Source organism: Numenius arquata, chromosome 14 (assembly GCF_964106895.1).
Source record: "Numenius arquata chromosome 14, bNumArq3.hap1.1, whole genome shotgun sequence".
In the NCBI taxonomy this organism is placed as follows: Eukaryota; Metazoa; Chordata; class Aves; order Charadriiformes; family Scolopacidae; genus Numenius; species Numenius arquata.
Genome location: NC_133589.1, coordinates 18615459 through 18641254, shown reverse-complemented (window position 1 = coordinate 18641254; position 25796 = coordinate 18615459). Strand labels below are relative to the sequence as shown.

At 51.6% G+C, this 25796-nt stretch overlaps 2 protein-coding genes across 3 annotated transcripts in view; one reads left to right on the top strand and one right to left on the bottom strand.

The window, feature by feature from the left end:
* The window catches only part of LOC141471917 (uncharacterized), a 13835-nt gene extending 4007 nt beyond the window's left edge, over positions 1–9828 (top strand). Inside the window, exons 1-4 of one of the 2 annotated variants that reach the window (XM_074158654.1) lie at positions 617–734; positions 4364–5416; positions 5556–5734; positions 7662–9828. In XM_074158654.1, the coding sequence (XP_074014755.1) occupies positions 5008–5416; positions 5556–5734; positions 7662–8039 (966 nt within the window). In that variant the 5' untranslated portion in view covers positions 617–734; positions 4364–5007 and the 3' untranslated portion in view covers positions 8040–9828. Of the gene's footprint in view, positions 1–616; positions 735–4363; positions 5417–5555; positions 5735–7661 lie in introns of those variants that run through there. The other variant, XM_074158653.1, reaches the window with a different exon arrangement.
* Positions 9465–25796, bottom strand: LOC141472014 (uncharacterized). The gene is made up of 12 exons (XM_074158766.1): positions 24926–25796; positions 20948–21119; positions 19216–19373; positions 18759–18860; positions 17746–17943; positions 16816–17375; positions 15433–15706; positions 14539–14749; positions 13241–13383; positions 11283–11486; positions 10460–10553; positions 9465–9528 (listed from the first exon to the last, which is right to left on the bottom strand). Exons 1-12 carry the CDS (start codon positions 25794–25796, stop codon positions 9465–9467), a joined length of 3051 nt encoding a protein of 1016 aa, XP_074014867.1.

Here is a 25796-nt window from a genome sequence, read left to right as displayed (position 1 = left end):
ACATCTAACTTTGTCCTTCAAGCTCTTGAGTCCAATATGCATTGGGATGTTAACAACGTAAAGTGGCCATTTTCAGTTGCTGAGGCCAGACAGGATAAGCTGCATCCTCCCACTCTCTGTAGGCTGCAGTTTTTCCCTCCTCCTCGGTCACAGCCATTCTCAGCATCAGCAGTTTGTCTCACTGGTGAGACACATTGCTCCACCTTGGCATCTGCTACCCTTGTGGCTGTGCTGCTTCTGAAATGACAAACTGAAGCTTGTTGCTCTGGTTAAGTCCATCCATAGACAAATGCCTGCATCTCTCAAAGGCTGTTCCATCCCCGAGGGCCAGGCTGGCCGTGGGCATGCTGTCGCGCAGCTAACCCAGATGACTTAAATAGCCATTGAGAAAACACTACCCCAGGGTAAAGCAGTTGCGTGATTGTGGCCTGGCACCACTGTTTGCTGAAGGCTCTGTGGGGATTTGATTCTTCTCTGCTTCACCCCAGCATGAATTTCAGAAGAAGGCTTTCTCGCACCTCCCCAGGGTAAAAACTGCCTGTGTCCAAGAGCAGGCTTGCAGCTGTGAGACAGAAGGGAGGAGTAAATCTTCCCAGACATGAGCCAGCTCTGTGGTCACACAACTGACGTTGAACTCTTGGGGAGTCTGGTATTCAAACCTGGGTAATCAGGGCTGCAGAAAGATTGGGGGAGAAAGCAGTGGCTGTGCAGCTGGTGGGTGTAGGTGTGTGCAGGTGAGTGGGGGCCCTCTGCCCTGGGGACTTGCAGGATGGACCCTGGGGAGTGCCTCTTCCTCGGGTTCACCTCCCGGAGCCGGGGCTTGCACTGGCACAGAAACAATGCTGCTTGCCCTAAGGCTAATGGTTAGGTAACTTCACCTGGGTTGCAGGAAACTTGGATTCACGCTCTTCTTCCTTCTCAGACCTTAAATCCACTCTGTCCTGAAGGGAACTCTGGGGCATGCATAAATCCTGCCTTCTTTCTCCTCTCTTGAGGCTATTCCATTTTGTATATAACATTTTCTCAGCCAGAGAGCGGGAGAGCTACAGAAATAATTCCCGTGATGACAAGGTTGCTCCAGGCTCAGGTCTGTGTTTCTGTGGATATTACTGCATACAGAGTTACGGAATTGCGTTGCCAGCAGTGATGCCCAGTTAAAGGAGCTTTCCTGGCTACAACTAAATAGTTAAAGACTTTAGGCACTGCAAGGGTTCAGCAGCAGCTGAAGAAAGGGTGGCTGATCTGAAATTTGGACAGACGCCTAAATTGGCAGGCTGAAGTGAAATTCCTTCTGCAGGCCTGGTTGTATAACAAAACATGCAGCTGCTCACAAAAATGTTTATGTCCAGCTGGCTGGGAAAGGTCTCGAAAGCCAACCCACCAAAAGGCAAAACTTGGAGCCTGTGGTGCTGTGTGACAGCCCTCTCCAGCTGTAGCCATAAGCCGAGTGTTTCAGTCACCCTGCGAGTCCGCATTCTGCTGCAAAACAAGGCATGTGGTGGGGGAAGGACACTTGCACACCCCCGAGGAATCACACTGAAGCCATCATAGCTCTCAAGGGAATGATGCTGTGTCCAGACAGGCATGATTGCAGAATCAAGGCTCGCAAAATGACTTGCGGCTGTGGCTGGTGCACAATGCGATAGCCAGGTAGGTGGAGGCAAGCTGTGATTTCAGAACAGGGGCTTCTAGTGCCCACGCACAGCTCACAGCACCTGTGCTTTGCATGGAAACCTCCAAGCCAAGCGGACTTTGTGGTGCTGCTCTGTTTTAGAAATAGCAAAGGCTGAGTCAGCCCAGATGAGATTGTTCCAGGGGCTTTCTGGAGGAGATGAAACCTTTCAGTTTTCCCGATATCCACAGAAATTAAAAGGGCTAAAGGCAGAGAGTAAGCTCGCATAATTGCAGTGCTGCAAATTTGCTTCCACTGATGTGCTCCCTTTCCCTGTCCCTCTGCAAAGGCATCACTTGAATTAACTTCTCCTGAGTAGCATAAAAAACCACATCACCCCCAGCCTGGCCCTGAGAAGTGAAGGGAACTCTGTCCCTGATGGAAAATCACATGTCTAGGAAAATCTCTGAGTCTTTCCCTTTCGTTGAATTGATTTTTTTTTTTCCTTCTGCAAAAATTATTGGAGAGTAACAAACATCTTGTAGGCCAGGTGAGTGTAAAGGTCTTGTCTCTGTGAATGTGTAACTTGGGCAGCTGTGTTGCATAAGCTGCATGCATGACACAGGCTGCAGCTCCACTGGGAAAATCCCCTCTGGAGAGGGAGGAAGAGGAGAAAGTGATGGACTCAGCTGTGGAAATGGGGAGCATATTTAGTACAGAAAAACTTCAAGTTTGCAGCAGGACCTGGATAAATAAAGTCATAACTAGAGATGGAGTCAGACCCAAGCTGTCAGAGAGGCTGACTTTTGTGATCTTGGAGGAAATTGCTGGAATACTGTACTATCTGGAGGGGGGACCTGTTGCTTCAACTGACAGCCCTTTTCTCCTACCCATGATGTAAGTGAGCAGGATTTGAGCTGGATTTTGCCCTGCCCTACACTCACCTCCTGCTTGCTAGCTGGACTCTGACCCGCAGCCTTCTTTTCAGAGTCTTGTCTGAAATGGGTTTCCAGGCCTTAGTCTATCTCTGATCAATAAATATGTATTTTTAAAAAGCCCTGCTGCAGAGAAAAGTGCTGTTCTTGAAGCACAAGGAGCCTGGATGAAGCTAGCCCTGGGGTGCTGATGATACCTCCACGGAGTTGCTGCTTACAGCCATGTGCTGCTCATTTGGAGCCATCCCATGGAGCCATGTACTGTGGCAAGGAGCTATCCTGACCAAACTTCTAATCCAACTGCCCCTCCAGCAAATAGGGGGGCTGCGGGGCAACACCCTGCATTGGGAATGCCGAGCTGACGTGGGGTTAGTGGGGCAGGGATGGTCTGTGCCTCTCCTGAGCCGTCGCCAAGCCCGGGAAAGCAGGGCAGCAGGAGCTCTGAGGAGGGCTGGGGAAGGTCTGGAGGGGATGAGCAGGAGAAGAAGGAAGGAGCTGGGACCTGGGGATGGTACAAGTGAGCCACGTCTTCTGTCACCGCATCTCCAAGGTGCTCTCATCATCTCTCCTCCCTTATAGAGGCTGGATGAAGGGTGCAGGCGTGGGATACTGGCTTTCCTGGCATTTATGTAAACTTTCTGTCACAAGCTGTTCAGATAGCTACACTGCTTTGCTTTTGCTCTAGCGTCCTCTGGCCATGTCTTGAAACACTCTGGGAGGATGGCAGAGCTTGCTAGGGAGTGGGCTCCCTGTACCTACAGTCACAGGAAGCTCAAGGTGGTGGTTTCCTTGTAGCATCTACCCTTGGCACAGAGAAGGCTGGGTCTTTCTGACCCTCTTGCTCTGCAATTGCAGTCTCTGCAGCTAGGGACATCTGTCTTCCTATATCCACTCCCCCAGCTCTTATCTACAAGGTCCCTAATGCACATAGCAGGACGTGGGGAGGCCTTTGGATGTAAACAGATCTGGATCAAAGTACAATCTGCATCTCTGGAGTTAATGTCCCTCTCTTTTGCCATGGAAGGAGTAAAATGCAGAGGGGCACAACTCTTGTGTTGAATTAAGTGGCTCTGTTTCTCCCTGTGGCTTTCTGCAGCTGATGTACAATAGACTCTGTGCCTCCTTGGCCAATAAAACATTTCATTGTTAAGATCCACATGTGCCTGGGGACGTGGGATTTGGAAAAGGTTCCTATATCCCATCTGATTGGCAGCGACCACTTGAGGTAGCCTGTATTATACATTGCTAATCCAAAAAGTGTTTTGCTGTCTTACGGGAATTCTTGGAGGCTATTTATTTTGATGAGGCAAAATCCAAAAGTATGTCCTTTAGGCAGCAGTTGCAGCACCGAGTGTCTAAGAAACACCTGCAGATCAAGGAAGCTGAGAGGAAGTGGAGAAAACCCTCCACCATACTTGTATACAGACATACATGTATATGTATACACGTATAGAGGTATACCCCTGTGTAGGTATAGGTGTATACACAACTCCAAGCACTGTCCGTCCTGCCCTGGCCCTGCTGTGATGGCTGCAGCAAGGGAAGGGGCTGGTCCTGCCGCATTGCTTTGCTGCGGGGTGCGACCCAGCAGAGAGGTGTGCGCAGGGGCTGTAATGGCAGCGTGGTCCCTGCTACGCCACCCATGTGCACACAGCAAGTGTGACTGTGTCCAGGGCCACCGTCCCCTGACTGACACCACCAGCCAAGGCTGTACATGTGGGGAGAAAGGGGAAGCACAGGAGGCACAGTCATTACATTTATATATGTGCCTTCTTTACAACTGGTATGTAAATGGTTGCTTTTGCTTCTCCCAAAGGTATGGGGCGATGCCGTCTCCAGACCTGAAGGGCAGGCTCTGCAGCACCAACAGTTTCCATGCAGTAGCTGTCAAACGTGGGCATCCCCAGTTCTGCTCACCATAACCTTCCAGGCCACCAAGGAGACGCGAGGCTCCAGCAGGGACCTGCCAGCCTCGTGTGATGAACTGCCGCTTGCCAGGACTCACACTGAGCTCCCTGGGACGCCGAGATACTGCTTGGGACCCTGATCACTCCTGATTCCTCGCTGTGCTGCTGGCAGTGGGGAATCGATGTCCAGTTTGGGACACTGGGCAGAGCCGATCCCGTTACCATCTTCTGTGCCCTTGAGGGTCCGGGGGACTGGGCTGGACACCCTGCTCTGAGGAGGCTCCGGATGAGCAAGGGATGAGGTTTGGGCTGTCCCTAGTTGCTCTGGTGGGAAGAGCTGCCTCCTTCCTCCTGTCTGTCTGGGAACCAGGTCACTGCTGGAAGCTGGGGATGTCGCCGCGTGGAGCAGTGGCCGGGCCCGGCAGCCTGGCGGCGGAGCGCTAGCCGAGCCAGAGCACCCTTGTGGGGCCTAGTGCTGCCTGGGGGCTGCGGTGTCCCCACAGCGGCCCTGCTCCGGGGATGTGAGTGCTGGGCGTGGGAGGTGCTGGGAGCGATGGGCCGGCTGGACGACCATGCCAAGAGGAGGATTGTGGAGCTGCGCAGGGCTGGGCTGAGCTTCCGCAAGATCAAGAAGGTGCTGGAGCTGGACGACATCCAGGTGACGCCGCAGGCTGTGTACCTCTTCCTCAAGCGGAAGAGCGTGGAGCCGGGGCCGGCGGCAGCCGGCTGGGATGGGGACCAGCCCTGGCCACCACTGCCAGGGCATGAGGCTGAGCCACCTGAGCCACTAGGTGCCCGGCCCCCCACAATGCCTGGCGGGGTCCCTGCGGGCAGCCGGGTGCCCTGCCCTGCTGGTGGCCAGGACACCAAGGAGGGCATCCAAATTCTCAGTGTGGCCTCACTGTGCAAGGACGGCAGGCAGCTCAGGGAGAACCTGCCTGTGGGACTGCCCCCTGGGAACGGTAAGGCCTGGCTCCCCGTTGGGGGGTCACCACTATGGCCACCGCCCGGCAGTGCTGGGCTGGGGAAAAGGCTCCTCGTCCCCTGCCGGGAGCCCCCTGGGGCCTCCTTTCGAGGCGTTTCTCTCTCTGTCCCTTGCAGATGATGACAGCTCTGCAGGTGCTCCCTTGGCTCCAGGGAGCTGCCACCCTCCAGGGATGCCAGCCACCCCCCCACAGTCCCTGCCCAGCCGAGAGTGGCTGGTCGCACCCCCTGCCAGGAGCCCGGCCCTGATGGTGAAGAAGAAGATGGTGGACAGGGCTATCCTCCTGCAGAAAAAGGTAGGATGCCAGATGGCACGGTGGGATGGGAGAGCCCATCTGTTCTGGCCAGGAGCTGGTGTGGTGCTGCCTGCTGGGACAGCCCCACAGAGTGCCCTGCTGCATCCAACCCATGCAGATGGGGCAGGCCATTGGGGATGAAAGGCTCCTGAAACGCCCCCCAAATCTCTGCTACCTGCACTTTCAAGCAATGCTTGACCATAGCAGTTGGCGAACTCGTCTGGGAAGCCCCTCTGTGCGCTGGGGCTATGACGTGTGATGCCCATGTGCCTGCAGCCAGCACCAACTGCTGCACTTGGACGATACTGGACATGGTGATGTCCGTTTCTGTCAGCTCTGGCCTCCAACCTGCAGCTCACAGACTGCCTCTGTAAGGCTTGGTTTCAGTACCAGCTCAGGAGGTTCCCCAAGCCACCGCAAGGACACCAGCAGTTTGGTGCTGCACCACGAGATGAAGGGTCTCATCTTCTGACCTTGTGGCAGGCCAGGATGGGGTGACACAGACAGGATGGCTGCCATCTGGGACACATCCAGCTGCTGTAATCCTTAATGCATACACTCCAGCCTTTCCATGCCATGAGATCGCCAGGCCATGGCCATGCATGCCTTGTCCCAGCACATCCACATCCCTGTGGCCATCCCAGTCACCACAGTGAGTGTGCAGCCGGCTGGCCAGCTCCATAGTCAAGCCCAGTTCTGCTGGCAGCTGCAGTGAGCCATGGGGCAAACATAAGTGACCCAGCAGTCCCAGGACCAGCCCTGGGAAGGCTGCCAGCAGGGCAGCATAGCCATGGGGCTGCCCCAGCGCCCAAAGTTTACCCCTTCAGAGCAGGCTCCGACCTCCAGAGACTTCACTGCTGGGCGATGCTGTTTCCCCCACAGAGGAAGGTAGGACATCAGCAGCTGCCTTTCTTGCCATGGTGTCCTGGGTACACAACACAGCTGTGAGCCAGGCTGAGCCTTCGTTCACAGGCCTGTCTTTGCTCAGACACAGCAAACGCCTTCTCCAGCCCACTTAGGTATTTCTCAAGATCCTTGCCAGCTGCTTAAAAGGACACAGATTGTTCAATGCCCTTTCCAGGAGAAAGGCTTCCCTGAGGTTCAAAACCAGCACATGATCCCTCTCAGCGAGCAGAACAGCCTTTTGCTTCAGGGTGCAATACAAGAAATGATGGGGCTGGAAAGAAAAACCCAGGATACACTATTTCTGTCCCTGCAGAGAGCAAGCACAGGCCTGGTGTCATCACAGGCAGCCTGATGGTCACCCAGCAGCATCCCCCACCGTGTGGCTATGCATGTACTGACAGCGGCAGCGGGGTGTTCCTGCAGAGCAGCGGCACTGCAGGGGCTGAGTGGGGATGAAGTGCAGCTCAGAGCATGGTGAGGTCTAGAGATCCGCAACAAGATGATGGCTTTCTCTCGTGCCTTGTAGAATCATAGGATCACTGAATATCAGGTTGGAATGGACCTCAGGGATAATCTGGTCCATCCTTTCTTGGCAAAAGTATGGTCTAGACAAGATGGCTCAGCGCCCTGCCCAGCAAAATCTTAAAAGTGTCCAATGGTGGGGAATCCACCACTTTCCTGGGGAGATCATTCCAATGGCTGATGGTTCTCATTGTGAAAAATTTTCCTCTTGTTTCTACTTGGAATCTCCACAGCAGTAACTTGTACCCGTTACCCCTCTACTTTTCCATGTGACTCCTTGTGAAAAGGAAGTCTCCATCTTCTTTGTAGCCACACTTTAAATACTGGAACATGGTCATAAGTCTCCCCTAAGCTTGCTTTTCTCAAGGCTGAACAAACCCAATTCTCTCAGCCTTTCTTGTAGCTTAGTGCAGAACAAATCCTTCTTTTGCTCATTGCCATTAAAGAAGCGGCTGATAATGTTTCACCTTCCCTTCTCTCCTGCCTCCCACTACTCCAGGTCACAGATGCCAGCACTCAAACTGCCCTGCTGAACCCTGCAAGTCCTGGAAATCAAAGCCTTGCTTGGGCAGGACCAGTGCTTCCCCCTGCTCCCAGCTCCCATGCCATTGCTGAAAAGCTGGATGCCGTACAGATGGAGGTCCAGAAGCTGAGCCAGGCCCTGCAGGCAGTGTTGGAGCGGCAATGCCGCCTGGAGCGGCAGCAGGAGCACCAGCAGCGGCTGCAGCAGGAGGTGCTGATGACACTGCAGCAGCTCAGCTCCACCATGAGCCACAGCACAGTGCCAGCTAACCAGCCCTGTGTCCCCTTCAGCAGTATGGCTGAGCCCTCGCCCACTGTGCCAAACTTCAGCCAGTTCAAGATGGAGCTCATCTGACCTCACCTGATGCCAGTATGCTCCAGCAGCACTGCACTGGTGGCAGGATGAAGTCATGAAGAAGAACCCCCTCTCAGAGGCTGTGGCAGCTGCCTAAAGATTATGTGGAGCACCCAGCAGAGAAGGTCACTGGTGTCTCATGTTTTCAGCTCTGTTGACTGAAAGGAGCTGCCTGGGACAAGGGCAGGGCAATGGAAAGCTGAGGCCTTGCTCTCCCATGCTGCCCATCCTGGCTGACACTGGAGCTGGCTGGTGGCAGGCTGCCTGCAAGTAGAAGACACAACTAAGGGAGTCACAGCAGGGAGGCGGGTCTCAAAGAAAATGCGAGGCTTCCTCTCACGCGGGTCAGTGCCATGACGATGAATCACAGAAATGCTTTGTGCCCTCTCTCCACAGAGCCTTGTTCAGTAAAAATCCCCATACACCATGGTTCAGAAACTGTGGGGTCTCTTTCTTCATCTTACCTACCCCTCGCCCCACCAGCGAACAGGTTGGATCTGTCTTGGGTGCTGCCATCACGTGTGGAGCTGTGCAGGGTGCTCAAACTCACGAGGTGAGACCACTGCTCCACACATGAAGGATGCTACCGGAGGCCTGGTGTCAGCTGCCGCACCGTTAGGGGTATTTCACACTTGTGTAGGAAACAATCTTCTACCGAGCAGATTCCACCTAGGTCATCCTCCTCACCCCAAATTCTCAACAGATCTGGAGTCTGGCACTGCTCCTGCCCACTGTCTGGCCAGGATACGGGCAGGACCACACAAGAACGGGTTGCACCTGGGCATGAGCTGGATATTTGTCTCTTCTAACCCCTTTTTCTGGGCAGGACATCCTCCTGGCTGTGGTCCCTAGCAGCAAGGGGTCTCCTTGGTGCAGGCTGCTGGTGGTGCAGAGCTGCTCAAGCAGAGAGGGGCACAATGCAGAGAAGCCCCTTGCCCAGAGAAGGGCTCAAGGGAGAGTGATGTACTTTCCCTGCAGCAGTGGAGTCCAAAGGGACTGGAAGCTCGACTTGCCTGCCGGGTGGAAAGGTCTGCTGGGGGGTGGCCTTGGTTCATTACCCAGCAGTGAATCTTGAGAGAAGACAGAGTATGTCCTTCCTCTGCATCAGCCAAGCAGGCTCCTTTCCTGCTGGCCACCACACTTAGCGCAAACTTTGCCCAGAAGAAGCAGCCTGTTTCTTTGAACTCCTTTAGTCTAAGGTCAAAATTCAGAAGTGTAAAAATAATTCAGGTATTTGTATACACACACACAGATCTGCATACACACACACACACACATATACATGTATAAATGCATCTAGGCATTTTGGAGGTCCTTGCAGCAACCCCGGTAGATGGGGGAGCTGGACAACCAGTCTGCCCCCACAAGACACATGCACGGTCCCAGCGCTGTTAGACTCTATCTCTGCTACTGTGCCCAGGAGCGTTAGGAGTCTGCTGCAATCTCCCAACGGTCATTCATTTCGATGTTGGTGTAATTTTGGGGATGTCTGAAAAGCAACAGACAAAGAAAGATGGAAGATCAGTTGCTCTGCTCTTTTGCACAAGGCGGCTAATCTGCATCTCATCTTTGCACTTAAAATGAAGGGGCTGGATGACCAGCCTTCAGCAGGCACAGAGTTTACTGAGGTCTCTGTTAACATTTTGGGGAAAACAGGAGCAGAACACCTGCCATCACATGGCACATACATCATGTACCACTCTGGTTTCTGAAAGGGATTCCCTAAACCTGACTTAATGGTATTTTTTTAAATTGCTTTTAAAAATACAACCTAAGTTTTCTATTCCCCAAACGTATTTTAAGAACTTTACTCATTTCTAACACTTGCACACCAGCATCCTATCCCATGATGAAAGAAGATCAGTAAAAATTCATGGCAGGAAATCCCTTGGGCTGGTTAAATAGCCCATCTACTGTAATATTTATTTCAGACAAACATGCAGCCTGACTGTTAAGCTGCTGTTTGCCTGCTGACATTAGAGAACGCCAAGTAATTATTTAAAGTGGTGTATTGTTATAATGTGAAAACTGTTTCCATCAAGATAATCCTAAACTGTCCATTCTTCCACCCCACTCTAAGAAAGAGCTCTTCCCTGTGACCAAAGCATCATCCCACTGCCCCTTGCATGCCATGAGCCTTCAGCTTTCTGCTCTCCCACCACGGCACGTTGTAAGATTGACGGCCTGTACACTGTGCCCACTGACATGCCTAGCATTATCCATGGTTTTATTGGTGGTTATCTGAACCTCCTGCAGAACCTGGAGTCTGCCACATCAAAAGCAAAGGGGCTTTGGATACAGCATCTGAGCGTAGGTGTTCACCTGAGTGAAGGAGCAGGTCCCTGTGCAGCAATTGGAGAGGAAGCACTGGGGAAGGAGAGGGTGAGAGATGCAAGGCAGATGGGAAGGTGGTTTCTCACCTTTTGATGAAGTAAAATGCCAGGCTGACCAACAGGAACACAAGCAGGAGACATCCCACGACAAACAGGGCAATTTTCCAGCCCTGGATGGAAGCTGAGGGTGCAAAGGTACAGATGGACCATTGTAGCCATGACCTTTCCCAGCACAGGGTGCCATCAGGAGGTCAGAGAATCACAGACTCACAAAATGGGTTGGGAAGGACATTTAAAGATAATTTAGTCCAACCCCCTGCCATGCACAGGGCCATCTTTCACTAGCTCAGGTTGCTCAAAGCCCTGTCCAACCTCACCTTGAACACTTCCAATGATGGGACACCCACAACTTCTCTGGGCAGTGACAGATTGGACTGTCCCAGCTTCCTGATCTGGAGAGTCACTCTTCCACCCCGCCCCGGCTGCACATCCCGTGGTGTGCTGGCTCTGGCTGGCTCCAGCCTGGCTGCCAGCTGCTGCTCTGAGCAACTGGCCTTCCGGGCTGTGTGTCCAACAGCTCCAAAAGCAGCCAGCTGCTGCTCTGAGCAATCAGCCTTCTGGGCTGTGTCCAACAGCTCCAAAAGCAAGGGGCTCTCCAGTGAAGCTCAGTCTCAGCAGAAGATTTAGACACCCAAACTTCAAGCGGTATTGGCGTGACAGGGCTGACTACCCCATCACACTAGAGGAACTGACCACCACCTCTCTTGTAATGACCCATCAGTTTCTGGAAGGCAGCTGTGTTTGGAAAGCATCACCAGAGGTCCCCCGTGGCTTGCCCTGCATTGTCCCTCTCATGCGGAGATGTGTCTTGATCTGGCCCTGCACGATGTGATGGAAACCTCCTACTCACCGCCACTGTGCGACACAGATGGTACATTTTTTGGGGCGACACATTCGGGACTGGTTTTCAGCGCTCTCCCATCCACGGAGAAGGGGTGGGGGCTGGCCATGAAGCCTTGGCGCCAGGTCTTGATGGACTGTTGCTGCTCTGGCTCCCGAGCCCACACCTGGCCCCAGATCTTCACCAGGGAGCCCATGCATGTCAGGTTCAGCTCTGCAGAGAAACAACAGTGGGTCTTGGGGGGGTTGGAAACCCTCTGGCTGTTTGGGAACACATTGCTCCCATGACTTTACGCCCGGCTCCAGTAATACCCTCCTGCTCTCCACCCTCTTCTCCCCACCGCTCTGAAATCATGCTGCCATGCCGTATCACGAGTAACGTGAGCACATGCTCAACCTTTCTTTTGGTGATAAAAGGGACTTGGAGTTGTCCTCCCAACCCAGTAGAATATTTGCTGTAACTTTACAATCTCTATCCATTGGTGAGAGCTGTCTGAAATTGTTCAAAGGGTCAAAAAGGTGTTTGGGCAACTTCGCATGGCTGCAAAGCCCTCACTTCCTTACAAAACCAGCCAAAAAATAGGAAATAATTCTTCCCATCTCTTAAAAGTCCTTAAGACTTCCAGATGTGGCTTTTTGGTGCAAGTCCTTCGAATAAGTATAGGACATGAAAGGAGTCTGATAGAGAAAGAGCTGAGAACCAGAGTCCTCTAGAGTGCAAATGGCTTTTTGCTTTGTGGGTTTAGGATATTCAGTTTGTCTGGAAGACATCTCAAGGCATCATCAGAGACTCTCATTCCTCACAGTCCCTCTAGCCTGCCCTTCCTCTAGCAAGCAGCCCATATCAAGCTCTCTCCTGCTCTCCTCGCTGAAATCCCATGTACCCACCACTGCTCCTCCAGTTCCCCTCACTCGAGTGCAAGTCTGCAAGTTTGGCTTGAGAAGGGACCATCCTGATGACAAAGAGCTGTGGACGGGTGAGGGAGGAGGGCACTGTGAACCAGGCGAGTGGAGCAGGGCACCAACCTTGCAGGTAGAGCTCAGAGACGCCACAGGAGCACTTCTCCTCTAGGGAGCTCACCAAGACCCTTCCCAGGCTTTCCAGCATCCTCCTGTGGTGCAGGGTCCACATGGAACAGTCTAGATGAAAAGGAGAGGTGGTTTTCTGGGTGCAGCTCCCAGCCACGTGCCCCTTCTAAAACACTTGGCTTCATGCCTGAGCTCAAGAGCAAATCTCCTCCAGAGCCTGCATCCCACCCTCCTCTGCAGGACCATCCTCCTCTGTCCCGCTCCTGCAGGGTCAGGCTTCACTTCTGGCTGCCTACCGTCACGTACAGCAGATTCACTCCTTCACCAACCTCCCAGGGGAGTGGAGAAGAGGCATGCCCCACATGTCCCACCACATGGGCCAGTGCAGTGGTCGCTTGTTCTCAGAGAGGAGGAAGAGGTCCACTCCCTGCCCCTCAGGAGGCTGGAGGAGGACAAATCTCCATTTCATTTTACCCAGATCTTGACTGCCCCAAGCGGATCCAAGCAGGGCCTTTACAGGGGTTGGTGAAGGGGCTGAGACAGGAGGGTTTGCTGGCAGTGTCCCTGATCGTGCCCCTGCCACCAGGAGAGATCTGGGGAGGCCGGGGGGTTCCTGCCACTGCTGCAAATCTAACTCTGCAGAAAGAAATCCCAAGAGCAGGGCTCAGCCCTGCCTGAGCAGAGATGTCTCTAAATATGTGGCCACCTTCATACAGCAGATGCTGAAGCTGTGAGCGAGGCTGCCCTCTTGGGATGGCGGCATCACATCAACACATGGGTGTCTGCACCAATGTGCCCCAGCATGTCCTCTTTCATGACCAGGAGGCAGCAGGTCCTGCCAGCATCTCCCTCCCATGCCATGGGAAGTTGGGGTCAGCCTTCTGTCCCCCAGCCCAACCCTCCCACCCCGCACCAGTGGGGGCACCCAGCTCCACTCACTAGGTGTCAGGAAGCAGAGATGGAGATCCACCGCAAAGGCGTCCTGGGGACAGCTGTTCTGCAGACCAGGGGTAGGGTCCGAGATGGCAAACTGCAGCTCTGCGCTGGCATTGCTGCAGGTGCAACGGCTCAGGGACACCGGCCTGTCCCCAAAAGAGGAGTCAGAGCTCACCAACACAACACACACATTTCTTCCCACCTTCAACCACAAATCCCTCCTGGGCTCCAGTTCCTGATGCTGCTGGGGATGACGGAGAGTTTGCTGGAGCTGGTATCAACTCACAGAGCCATCACAGAGATAGGTCCAGCCAACCCCACCAGTTGGAGAAGACCTGTGCTTGGCCAGAGCAAACCTGTTTGGTCTGACTGGCTTCTATAGGAGTAAGATTGCTGCCTCATTACAGCCAGCCTCCCAAAATTAAGAGTTTGTCCTCCAGGATAAGGAGTTTCCCAAGCTACACGATATCTGCCCCTGCATTTCACTAACCTAATTGCTTCCCTCCTCACACCAGGGCTTAGAAACTTGGTCATGGTGTGAGGAACCAGCTTTTCTGCATGCGGTCGTTCAGGGCTGGACTGACATAGGCTGCCTACTGTCAGCCCATGGGAGCTTTCCCACCAAACCGCTGCCCTCACCTTGGGAATAACCACCCTACCAAGGTTTCAGCACAGGGTTTCTGCCAGCCAGAAGCCGAAGATCCGTTTCCTGGGAAAACTGCGCATGTGGGGCTGCGCTCTGTGCATGGGTACTCGTAGGGGAGGCTATGAACGCAGAACCTCCTGTCACTCCAGATGGGACAGGGAAGCAGAGGGCTTGAGAAGTACAGATTTAATTAACAGTGGTGATCTGCTGGACAAGAGGAACTCTGCTAGTGTTCCCACCAAGAGAAAGGCTCAGCCCTCTTTGTTATTGAGTCCGCCTAGGAGCAAAAGGGATGTTGGCTTTTGTTTTGTTCTGCTGCTCACAGGGATATCCCTTTTTGTTTCATGCATTGTTTGGTTTTTTGGTGTTTTTTTTTTAAAAGAAAGTTTGGCAAAGAAGCATGTACGGCTGCTATCTGTAAAGGCTGCATTCCTTTGTGTGACGCCATACCTATCCCCTGGGCAATGGAGGAAAGTTCAATTCCCTACGCCAGGGGTGAGGAAATGCCTTCCACTGCAACTTGCTGCCCACCTCTCTGTTTTTCATCACAGCGCTGGTGAAGGACGCAGAAAAAGGTCACAAGCCCAGTGGCATGCTATCCGGTGGTTCTGGGTGCAGGCAACACAAAGGCATTTTCCCAGAGAAGTGACCTCACCTGTCATCCTTGCAGGGCACAGTGTAAGATGGTCCAAGGAAGTCCAAGTGTCCTCCAGCTGTGCTGGGCTCACATGTGTAAACTAAGGCATCCACCAGGTTCTCTGATGTTGCCTTTGTGCCATCAGGAATCAAGTTGGTGCTGTACACAGCAACAGCACTGGAGCCTTCACTAGCAGCAGAGATGTCCTTGAAAGTCAGGTTTGTCCCATCTGGAAATGCCAGGGGAATAAGTGGGGTGAACATCTAGATAGTGTTAGGCTGAGCCTTGAGCCTGAAAGGACAAGCTGGTAACGAGAACTCCAAGAAAAGAAACGGAAGACAAAGTAACGGTGATGACTGCGGCTAGGTAAAGCTGTAAAGAAGCAACTGCTTACTGTGAACACAGGTTTCCAAAAAGATCAAGGTTCTTCCGAGATGCAGAGTCCTCTTCAAGCAGCCCAGCCAGAATTTAAAGGTGAACAAAAAATAAAGATAAATGAAGGAAACACCAGCTCATGACCAGGAGGAGGCAGCAGCACTGCAGGGCTCAGTGAGCATCAGTGAATGTGGCATCAGTGAATGACCAGACAGTCCTGGTGGACCCTGCTTCTCCTGAAAGTCTCCTTGTCTTGGTACCTGCAGGCGGAGCTTTCAGTGCTCCCGGTCCCTCTGCTCTGCACGGGGGTGCTCAGCAAGGGCATGGAGGAGGATTAAGCACCTTCTCAGCTGGGGTGTGATGGAACAGCCCAGGCAGAACAAAGAGAGAAAAAACAGGAATAAAGGACAGAAAAGGCAAGGAAGAGATGTTCCCCATGTCATGCACCCTCCTCCATCTCTTTCCTCAAAGCTGCTCAACCACCTGCCCATTTGTTTGAAGACAGACCACAAGCCAGGTCTATGCCATCAGCCTCACCGTGCCCGTGCCCTCCGTCCAGTGCAAACACGAACAGCCCAGTGGCTCCGACAGTGCCCCTCAGTGGGATGCTGGCATGCACCTTGTCCTCCTTCCCTGAGAAGAAAACCAGGCTGAGCCCTCCCAGGCTGGTGCCAGGCTTCCCCTCCAGCTCAATGAAGAGGTAGGGGGTGGTGCTTTTGGCCAGGCACAGCTCGCTGATGCGGACGGCAGGAGGGACCAGTGCTGAGGAGCTGCTGCAGAAGTTCTCTCCCAGTGGCGTCACCATGGTCACCTGCAGGGAGACACAAAAAATGCTGCCACCACTGCTGCTCCCGTTTCTTCAGATGGAGTGACGGCTGCTCACAGTGTTACCTCGTTTGTGCCTCCCATGGCTCTCTAGTGAGGCCCAAAGAGTATGTGGTGGTTCTGCCTCACACCAGCTGCTCCCAGGGCTGTCCTGACTGCAAGGTCCCATCACCACACATCCCTATTACTGCCTTTGCTCCCACCTTCAGGACTAGGAACAATTCTCTTTCCCTGCTCTCAGTAACACTTCTACACTTGTGTCTCCAGTCCACAGCAGTGCTTCCTTGCGGTCCGCTCCCACTGCAAACCTCCCTTCGAACATGACTGTGGAGGCCACTCAGCACCTCCCTCCTGCCAGCAGACCTCTTCTGCTTCTAGAGTAGTTTTATTGTCCCAGTTTTGGACCTGAGGTCCAATCCCAGCAGGCATTAGCGGTGGGCCAGCAAAGCCCTCCCTTACCCAGCTTTGTGCCAGACAAGCATACATACTCTCTCATGTTCCTTCTGGGGGACTGTCTGAAACTAGACATTTTGAAATAAAAAGGAACAGTTCAGATGAATTAACACAAATCAATCACGTCAGTGGTTGATGCACATTCTTCATACATTGGCCCTGCAGGACGCTGGGTTTCAGGGGTGTGATGTGTCGTACCACACACCCTGGAGGTGGCACCAAGTAAGTGGGAGTGAAGAGGTGGCTCCACCTCTGGCTTGGGGTAACTTGACAGTCCAGGATGCTGCCCAAAGGCAGACTCCCCCGTTCTGGGGTTGGCAGCATGTGAGCTGTCTTCAGAGATCTCCTGGTTCTGAGTCATGCTGCACAGCGCAGGGAGCTGTTACCTGGCCAACAACAGGCAGGTGAAGGGGGCAGGGAGGTCAGAGCTGGTGAGAGCATCAGCAGATGGCAGGAGGTAGATGTGGCTCACCAGAATGCCCTACTCTCCCAAATAAAGGACATACTAAAACATGATCGCTGCCCTCCCAGTGGCTATGGATGGAGAAGGGACATCTACCCTCATAGTGACTATAGATGGAGAATGGACATCTGCCCTCCTAGTGACTATGGATGGAGAAAGGACATCTGCCATCAACCTACCTGGAAGCTGCTCTGGAGTTTTGCAGTCAGGCTGTGGCAGCGGCTCAGAGACTCATCCTCAGTGCTATGAGAATCATTTTCGTACAGGATGCTCTGCCCTGGTACCAGCACTTTGACCAGCTGGTGTGCCTTCTCTGGCATTCGGGACGTGTACACCACAGCGTCCACCAGCCCCTCTGCAGTCACGGCCATGTTGACAGTGTAGAGGGTGGCATTGCTGTAGTAGAGAGCCACAGCATCCACCCCATTCTGGATGGTGTTGGGGGGCAGCCTGATCATGGGTGCTGGGCGCACGGCGCTGCTCCCCACCAAGAAGTAGCCCAGCTCATCTGTGTGGTGTCCAGACAGGTCAAACACTTGGTAGGCTCGGTTATTTTTACCGTTGTAGAGGACCAACCAGTATCCCTGGAGGTCAAAGCGTGTCTGTCCAGTGTAGAAGAGTTCAATGTACTCTGTATCCTCTGCTCCCCCTGGGTTGTCTGGGTTCACCTCGTTGATTAGTAGCTTGGCCCCATGCACAGAAGGCTCTTGAGTCCCTTCTGGTATCTCTGATGGGACACCTCGGAAAGCAAAAATGTCATGAATATGGACCTAAGCACAGAGCTCCAGGGAAAAAACACAATGTTGTACACTATTTTGCTGGGGCGACACCAAATTCAGCAGGGGACTGAGAATGCTGGCTCAGATTTTTATCATCTGTGTGTTCCATACTCTTTAGAAGAGCCCTGGCAAGACTCTGGCTAACAACAGAGCTTGCTGCTATTCCAGAGAATGAGTGTTATGGGCTCCAGTAACTGGATGCGATGGAATTGGAGGGGATCTTTGCCAGAGTTGGGGAAACGGAGGGAGGGACATCTCCCTCCTCTAGGATCCACATGTCCACCCTCAAACACATCATATCCCCCAACCTGCAAGAATGATGATCGGTACCTGGAGGCAACTCTGGCACATTAATATCCTTGAAGCAGGAGCTTTCTACTGTGATGTTCCTTCTGTCAAAACTCACAAGTCTGGGTGTCTCTAGGAAGGTCTTGAAGGCTAGCAGCAGGCTGCTCAGCTGGTCCTCTGACTTAGCAGTTAACAGAGTGGTGAACACAAGGCCCAGGTCCTGGCAGACTGCCTTTGGCTCTGCAGAGGCAAGCAGAGACCTGCCTCAGTTTCCCCATGCCACGGAAGACCCACTTTCTCCTGGAAGACACACAGCCCCACTTTCTCCTGGAAGAGACACAGAGCTCAAAATCTCACCTCTACCACCGCTCCTCTCCTGGTCAGACTGACTCAGGGCAGCTCATACCATTCGCACAATGCTGTGAGCTGTGCCCATGCCAAGGGGCACCAAGTCACACAGCCCACCCAGATACTATGCTCATCCTTTTGAAGCCTTGCAGTGCCAACAGCGAACAGAACGGTCTCTTCGGGCTGTGTCTGAACATAAGCTAAATATAACGCTGCTGACAATGCAGGCTGCAAAGTCATGGCTCCTCTTCAAGTGTCTGCCTGTGCTCATCACACTGGCGCGCTAACCTAGTAGGGATATCAGAAAAGCAACGCAGGCCAGTAGGGCCATTCACATTTCTTCTGCAACTTGGCTTAGTTCATATGGATCATAAAGTCAAGCGGGCAACAAATTCCTAGTCAACATGTCAACCCTGTTGCCATATCTGTCTGACTGCAAATACTCAAGGCCATAATAGCTGGTGGTCTGCAGATGAGCACCGATGTGTGTTGGTGGAGCTGCAGATGGAAGCACCCTGCAGAACATGCAAGAACAGGACCATGCTCTGCCTAACACTTGATATTTCTGTCATTAGAATCAAGGTCAACTTAGCTGCAATCCAAGCCAAGAGGATGCAATGCAACAGGAATCACAGGGCTGAAAATCAGAAGTGAATGGGCGTTAATGACTGGTGGTCCCTGGACTGCCCTGCTCCTGCCCAGCTCACCTTTGAGGTAGGCAGCAGAGACTCCACAGCTGCAGGATCCATGAAGGGCCTGGACCAGAGTCATCAGGATCTCTTCCGGCTTCAGGAGCCACTCCTGGCAATCTAGGAAACAAAAAGCCAACTGTTACCCAGCCAGTGCAACCTCGATCACAGGATCCAGCTCATTCTGGGATGGGTGCAGATCAGCTCCTGCTTATCACTCAGAGGGCCCGAAGAGGCTTCACTTCACCCCAAGCAGTTGGATGTAGGAATCAAGACTGGAGAAGCTCAGTCACGGGCTGCCATGTAGAAAAATATTGCAGAAAATTGTCAGATGTCCTAGCTGTATTTCCTTTGGTGTTATGTTCATGTGCCCCAGCATGACTCTGGAAGGTCTTCCTGGACAGCTCTGGCTTTGTGCAAGTGCTCTTGTCCTTAGGAGGTCCTGCCTATAGAAGCAGAAATAACTAATACCCACCTGTTACACGAAGACAGAAAGAGAGAGTCTGGCTGAAGCGCTTGCTGGGGCACTCATTGAACTTGCCAGGGGTGGGCCTGCTGGGGATGTAGGACAAGGAGTCCCGGGTCACAGAGCAGCAGTTGCACTGGCTCATGGACACATCTCCCAGCTGGTGCCTGCAAGAGATAGACATGTAATGAAAGAAAACGCGACCTGCCAGCCCGAGACCTGAGTGCTCTTCACCCATCCAGTCACACCTGCCTGCACCAGAGGATGAAACCATGCACTTACAGTCTTTTCCCTTCACAAGGTTTGGAGAGATATCCCAACCCCACCAGTACCTCCTTGTCTCAAAAAAAAAGCCCAAGATCTCACTAAATCTTGAGAGAGAAGAGCAGGGGCTTCATCCAACCCTTCATTTTCGAGCACTGGCTGCTTTTATGACTGATCTGAAGACAGGCAAGATAGTACAGACACACTTGTACTCAGCCTGGGACCACTGGGAAGAATGATGGGGTGCAGCTAGAGAAAATGAAAGGCAGCACCTGCGATTGAAATGCCTGAGCAGTGCAAGGGCCCTCAACTCAAAAGTGAAGCCCGTGATTGGGGATGATTGGGGGTTGGACTAGATGACCTTTAAAGGTTCCTTACAACCCAAACTATTCCATGATTCCGAAAAGCCCCACTGTGAGGAGCTGCACAAAGCAGAGCTGCTCAGAGCTCCTCAGGGACGGAGACCACCTCCTTACAGGACAAGTGCAGGTTTTGTCTCACAAGAAGGAGGAAGATGAGCAAAGGAAGGAATAGGAATATGCTGTGAATGAGTGGTGACCCTGTCACGGGAGTAAACTACACCCTTTCCTGATGCAGTTGACTCCAATGGTCGTCTCAAATGGTCTTTTCACAGGCCCATCCAAAAAGAAATCTCCTTTAGCTACAAAAGCCAGGACACTGGTATTTAGTTGACAGTTATACCCAGAGATCAAATCTGCTGCTTTGCTGTCAAAACCATAGTCAAGAGCTTGCCCAGATTTTTTTTTGCTTATTGCCTGGTTCTACACACCCCACCCCGACTTCACGTTCACGGCACCTCACTGCCTCTGCTCCTCCGCCTGCTCCACTGTCCTTTCCCCACTCTGTTCCCCTCTTTCTCCCGTTAGTAGAGCATGCCTAAAATGTGAAGGAAGCAGTTCTTGTATCTCACAGAAGTCTGAGGTTACTGACCCAGAAAGACAAAAAGAAACCCCAAACCAAAAAAGAAAGTGGCTCAACTCAGAATGAACAGTAACCCTGCTTCCAGTCCTTGGTCTGGATGAAGCAGGGCAGGGATTTCCTCCTGCATCAAGTGAGTGATACTGAAGTCCCTCCCTTGTCCTCATTTTGACCTGAAATTCCACCCTGAACTTAAAAAAAACCTTATCCTGTTGAAAGAGGTACTGGAAAATGTATTATATTGACCATTACACTTTTTAAAATAATACATTATAAAAATTATAAAATAATAACCAGCAATCATTTGGTCAGAAAGTTCCTCCTCAAGTACTTTATTCTACAACTGTACAGCTGCACCAGGACTGCTGTGGCGAGGGTGACACCTACAAATCCAGCCCAGGCAGTGGAAAAAGGCCGAGGAGGAGGAGACCCTGGTCTGGAGGTGACACTTGTCTTCCAGTCCTGACCAGAGTTTGTGACAGCAGGCAAGGGTGACTCTGCTGCCAAACTCTCCTCCCAGCCCTGCCCAGCCTCTCACCGCTTTTCCTTGTAGGCAGGTCTGCCAGGGGTCAGGGTCTCCAGCAGCTCAGGGTTTGGTTCCTTGTTGCTCGTGTACACAAAGGCATCCAACAGGCCGGTCATCGGCAGCGCCTTCCCCGGGACAAAACTGCTGCTGTTGCCTCTGTAGAGGGCAATGGCATTGGGGCCACCTCTGAGGACAGGACGGGTAGTGTTCTCTGGGAATAGCAGATCCACTGCACACCAGCAAGGAAAGGAACAACAGTGGCACGTAAGCAACACATGAGCGATACCCACCATGTATGAAACCAGCATCTCTTCAGTCCTGGACAGCAGGACACAGGAACTCAGAAAGTAGCTGAGTTTGTCTGGTTATTGCAAGTTTGGCATCCGCTGCCACATTTTTTTGCCTACTAATATTTCTCACATTTGTTCAGCCTAAATTTCCCCATTTCTGGCCAGATTCACAGTGTGGAAAAGGCTGGCGGGGAAATCTGAGCAGAGTTTGCTCTGCTATTTTGGTTTTGCAAACCGAGAAGCTGATTTATGCATAAGCAGGGAAACTGGAAAGCAGGCGCTGGTGTGACTTTGTCTACAGTAAAGTAAATTTTTAATTCTAAAAGAGATAATGTAAAATCCATTAACCTTTCAGGTAGCTGTTGCTTTAATAATACACAAAAATATTTAAGAATTTACTTTTTTTTCCTAGCATTTAACATTCCCTAGTTTTTACAAACACAAACACTCTACACATACACACATATACTCAGCAAAGGCCCAAGACACCATCACACAGAATTAAGGTTGAGGTTTGGCGGAGCTTTCCAATTTCATGAGCTTCCCAATTTCCTTCCTTGTATTTACTGTTCCTTCACAAGCTATTTCCCCAGCACCCAGTAGGAACTGCTGAGGCTACTAAAAAGCAGCAGACTGCTGCTATTTCAATACTTCTCCCTGTGTAAATGGCTTCAGGGAATAAACATTAAAGGAGGAACCACATGACAGACACTGGGGTAAGGAGAACTGGTTACTCCTTGAGAAGTGCTACCAAGGCACCTGCACGTTAAGGGGAAGTCCTGTGCCTTAGCCATGATGCATCCCTGTTCATGGGACTGGTTTTCCCCTGCCTGGCTAATCTGGTGGCCTTCTATGGTGGAGCAACTGTGTTGGAGGATAAGGGAAGAGCAACTGCTGTCATCTATCTTGACTTCTGCAAGGCCTTTGATATTGTGCCACACAAAATCCCTGTCTCTGAATTGAAGAGATATGGGTTTGATGGATGGACTATTCAATGGATCAGGAATTGGCTGGATGGCTGCATCCGAAAAGTTGCAGTCAACAGATCTATGCCCAAACAGAGATAAGTAACAAGAGGTGTCCTTCAGGGGTCCATACGGTTCAATATCTTCATTAATGACACAGGCAGTGGGATAGAGTGCACCATCAACAAATTTGTGGATGACACCAAGCTGAGTGGTGCAGTTGATACACTTGAGGGATGGGATGCCATGCAGAGGGACTTTGACAGGCTGGAGGAGTGGACCCATGTGAACCTCCTGAAGTTCAACAAGGCCTCTTACACCTGGGTCAGGGCAACCCCCAGTAGCAGTACAGACTGGGAGATGAAAGGATTGAGAGCAGCCCTGTAGAGAAGGACTTGGGAATACTGGTGGATGCAAAACTGGACATGAGCTGGCAACGTGGGCTGGCAGCCCAGAAAGCTCCCCACACCCTGGGCTGCATCCCCAGCAGCGTGGCCAGCAGGGCAATGGGGGGGATTCTGCCCCTCTGCTCCTCTCTGGGGAGACCCCCCACCGGCCAGTGCTGCCTCCAGCTCTGGGGCCACCAACATCAGGAGGACATGGAGCTGTTGGAGCGGGGCCAGAGGAGGCCACAAAAATGATCCACGGGCTGGAAGAACCTCTCCCATGAAGGCAGGCTGAGAGAGTTGGGTTTGTTAGGCCTGGAGAAGAGAAGGCTCCGAGGAAATCTTATAGCGGCCTTTCAGTACTTAAAGGGGGGTTATAAGAAAGATGGGAGAGGGACTTCTTACCAAGATCTGTACTGATAGCACAAGGGGCAATGTTTTTAAACTATCAGAGGGTAGGAAGAAAAGTTTTATGATGAGGGTGGCGAGATGCTAGAACAGGTTGCCCATAGAAGTGGTGGATGTTCCATCCCCGGAGGTGCTAAAGGTCAGGTTGGAAGCGGCTTTGAGCAACCTGGTCTAGTGAAAGATGTCCCTGCTCACAGCAAGTGGGGTGGAACTAGATGATCTTTAAAGGTACCTACCAACCCCAACCATCCTGTGATTCGTTTAAAAGTTTTCACCCTGGCATCTGTCAAGGGAGGACTTTTGCTCCACTGCTCTCACAGCTTTAAGTTCTCTGCAGTGACAGGCAGACAAGCCTTATAAAGACAGCACTAACAGTCAGGACCATTTTAAGAGCGCCTGTCCCAAATTTGAAGTGGTCAGGTTAAATCAAGTGGTCAAATTCTCACAGGGTGCTCAGCATGGAGTCACTATAAAAGTATCCTAAGTATCCTTTTAAGATGATTAAAATGCAATCCCACAGTGTCATTGGGTGTTTTGGGGGTAAAACTTCCCACAGAAACGTGTGTTTGAGACATCTTGACAAAGCCTCATTGAAAAAAAAATGCCAAAGCATATCTCCAGTCACCTTCTTGACTTGAGTGAGCCTTGAGGAACACCTAAACGTAATCCTTAGAAATTTCCTGCTTAGTCTGCAAGCTGCTTGTGCTTTCCCATTGCTTTCTTTGAACCCTCTTGGCTTACTGACCGCTAACAGCCCCAACCCATCCAGAGGTAAGAGCAGAGCACCTTTCCTGGTGAGAGATGCAGAGCTCAGGTGGACAATCAACTCTTCTCCTTGGGGTGAGAGAGAACTTTGAATTGTGAAAAGGAGCTCAACTGCTTTAAAAAAAAAAAAAAAGTTTTAGTTGCAAAAGTATTTTAATTTTTATGGGAACCAGCTTTGTAGGGGATGAATATACTCCCCGACTCAGAAATCACGAGTCAGTGAATTACTCAAGACATCTGCACAGTCAGCGCCTCCAGCTGCCAAAATCTTCTTTTGAGGTGCCCAAAATAACAAGACATTTCTTCCTCCTCCAGTGGCCTGGAAGAAATTTTGAACATTGGGAGGAAGTTCAGATCACAGCTTCACACAGCCGATACATGGTGACCTACATTTGCAGATGGCATAATGGAGGAAAAGCCCTTGTGCTTTTTGAGAAGAGAGTATGTATCTGCTGTGAATGACCACGAAGTTACACACAAAGAAGGGAGACACTTCAAGGAGATGTGGCGCAGTGTCCTGTGGCAGGCTGGCCACGGGGCTGGGAGCAGAACTGCATCCTCCTGAGCAGTAAAGTCACACGGGGGCTTCTGACCTCCACAAGGTCCCTCATCTGGAGCTCTGCAGGTCTACAGTGCTGCGAGACATACGGCTTCCACGTGTTTGTCCTAAAACCAACTCCTTCTACCTTCTTTTGATGCCCTAAAGGGGCATCAGTACCAGTGGAAAGAGTAAGTAAGCAATTCCTGTCCATGTTCTTCAGGCTACCCACATTTCTGAAACCTCTGTCGGGGCCCTCCTAAGCTTTCCCTTTTCTAGGCGTACTTAGTTATTTCTTCTGTGGAAGCATTTCTAGAGCACTATCCATCCTAGCTGACCCATACAAGACAAAATAAAAGACACAAGCAAACCATGAATTTAAACAGTGGCATAAAAGATGGCCTCCATTCTTTCCTTTTCTCCTAATAATGTCTTATATTTAATCTATTTTATATAATTCCTTTTCCAATAATTACCAACATTTTATTTGCTTTTTTATCTGCCACTGAGTTCTGAGTCACATTTTCACCGATCTCTCAGAATGACAAACAACAATAAAAACCGACAGCATCCTCCATCCCCAAACTTGGCTGATTGCTCCCCCAACTCTGAGGTAGTCATCAAAATGCAGTCCTTACCTGGGGTTTTGCTTTGTGCTGGACCGATCAGAAGCAGCCCATCCAGTGAGGTTTTGCCATAAACATCCATGGCAAAATAAATGTCTTTGGTCCAACCATCGATCAGCACCAGAACAATGTCCCTCAGCATGGTGGAGCGGGGACCCTGAAGCTCTATGAACTCGAACTCTTCAGAAGAAGAGGCAGGAAGCACCTCACTGATCAGGACAGCAGATGCGTTCAGCTGAGAAGTTAGGATGCAGTGGTTGTCTGTGCCTGGGGTGGGCATGGCCACTTGGAAGATCCACTGAGAATCTGCCCTACGGCACCTTTCTATGGACTCATCCATGGTCCTGAAGGTGGAGTCCTCCAGGAAAGCATCTCTGCCAGGGGTGAGTATCCTGACCAGCGTATCTGCTCTGTCTGTCTTCTTAGTCTTATGGACCAAGGCATCCACTAGTCCATAATTTGTGACACCCATGCCCTCCTTGTAGTTCAGTTTTCCATAGTAGAGAGCAATGGCATCAGGGCCATTCTGGATAGTGTTCTTAGGAATAACCATAGCAGGGTTCACAGAAGAGGAGCCAATGAGAAAGAACCCTTGGCTATTAGTAACTTTGCCCTGGAGGTTTAAAACTTTGTAGGCTTGGTTTCCATTGCCATTGTAGAAGACCAGATAGTAGCCATCCAAGCGGGCTGTTTGCCCGCTGGTGTGATAGAGCTCCACGAACTCAGAAGTGTCCTCTCCTGGGCTGTCAGCATTGACTTCATTAATCAACAGCCTGTGCTCTGTTTTCTGGTCCCTGGGGTTTTTTATGAGATTCTGAGCAGCAACCTTGGGAAACCAGACGTATACAAGTACCATCAGTCCAACCAGCCAGATATCTCCCAT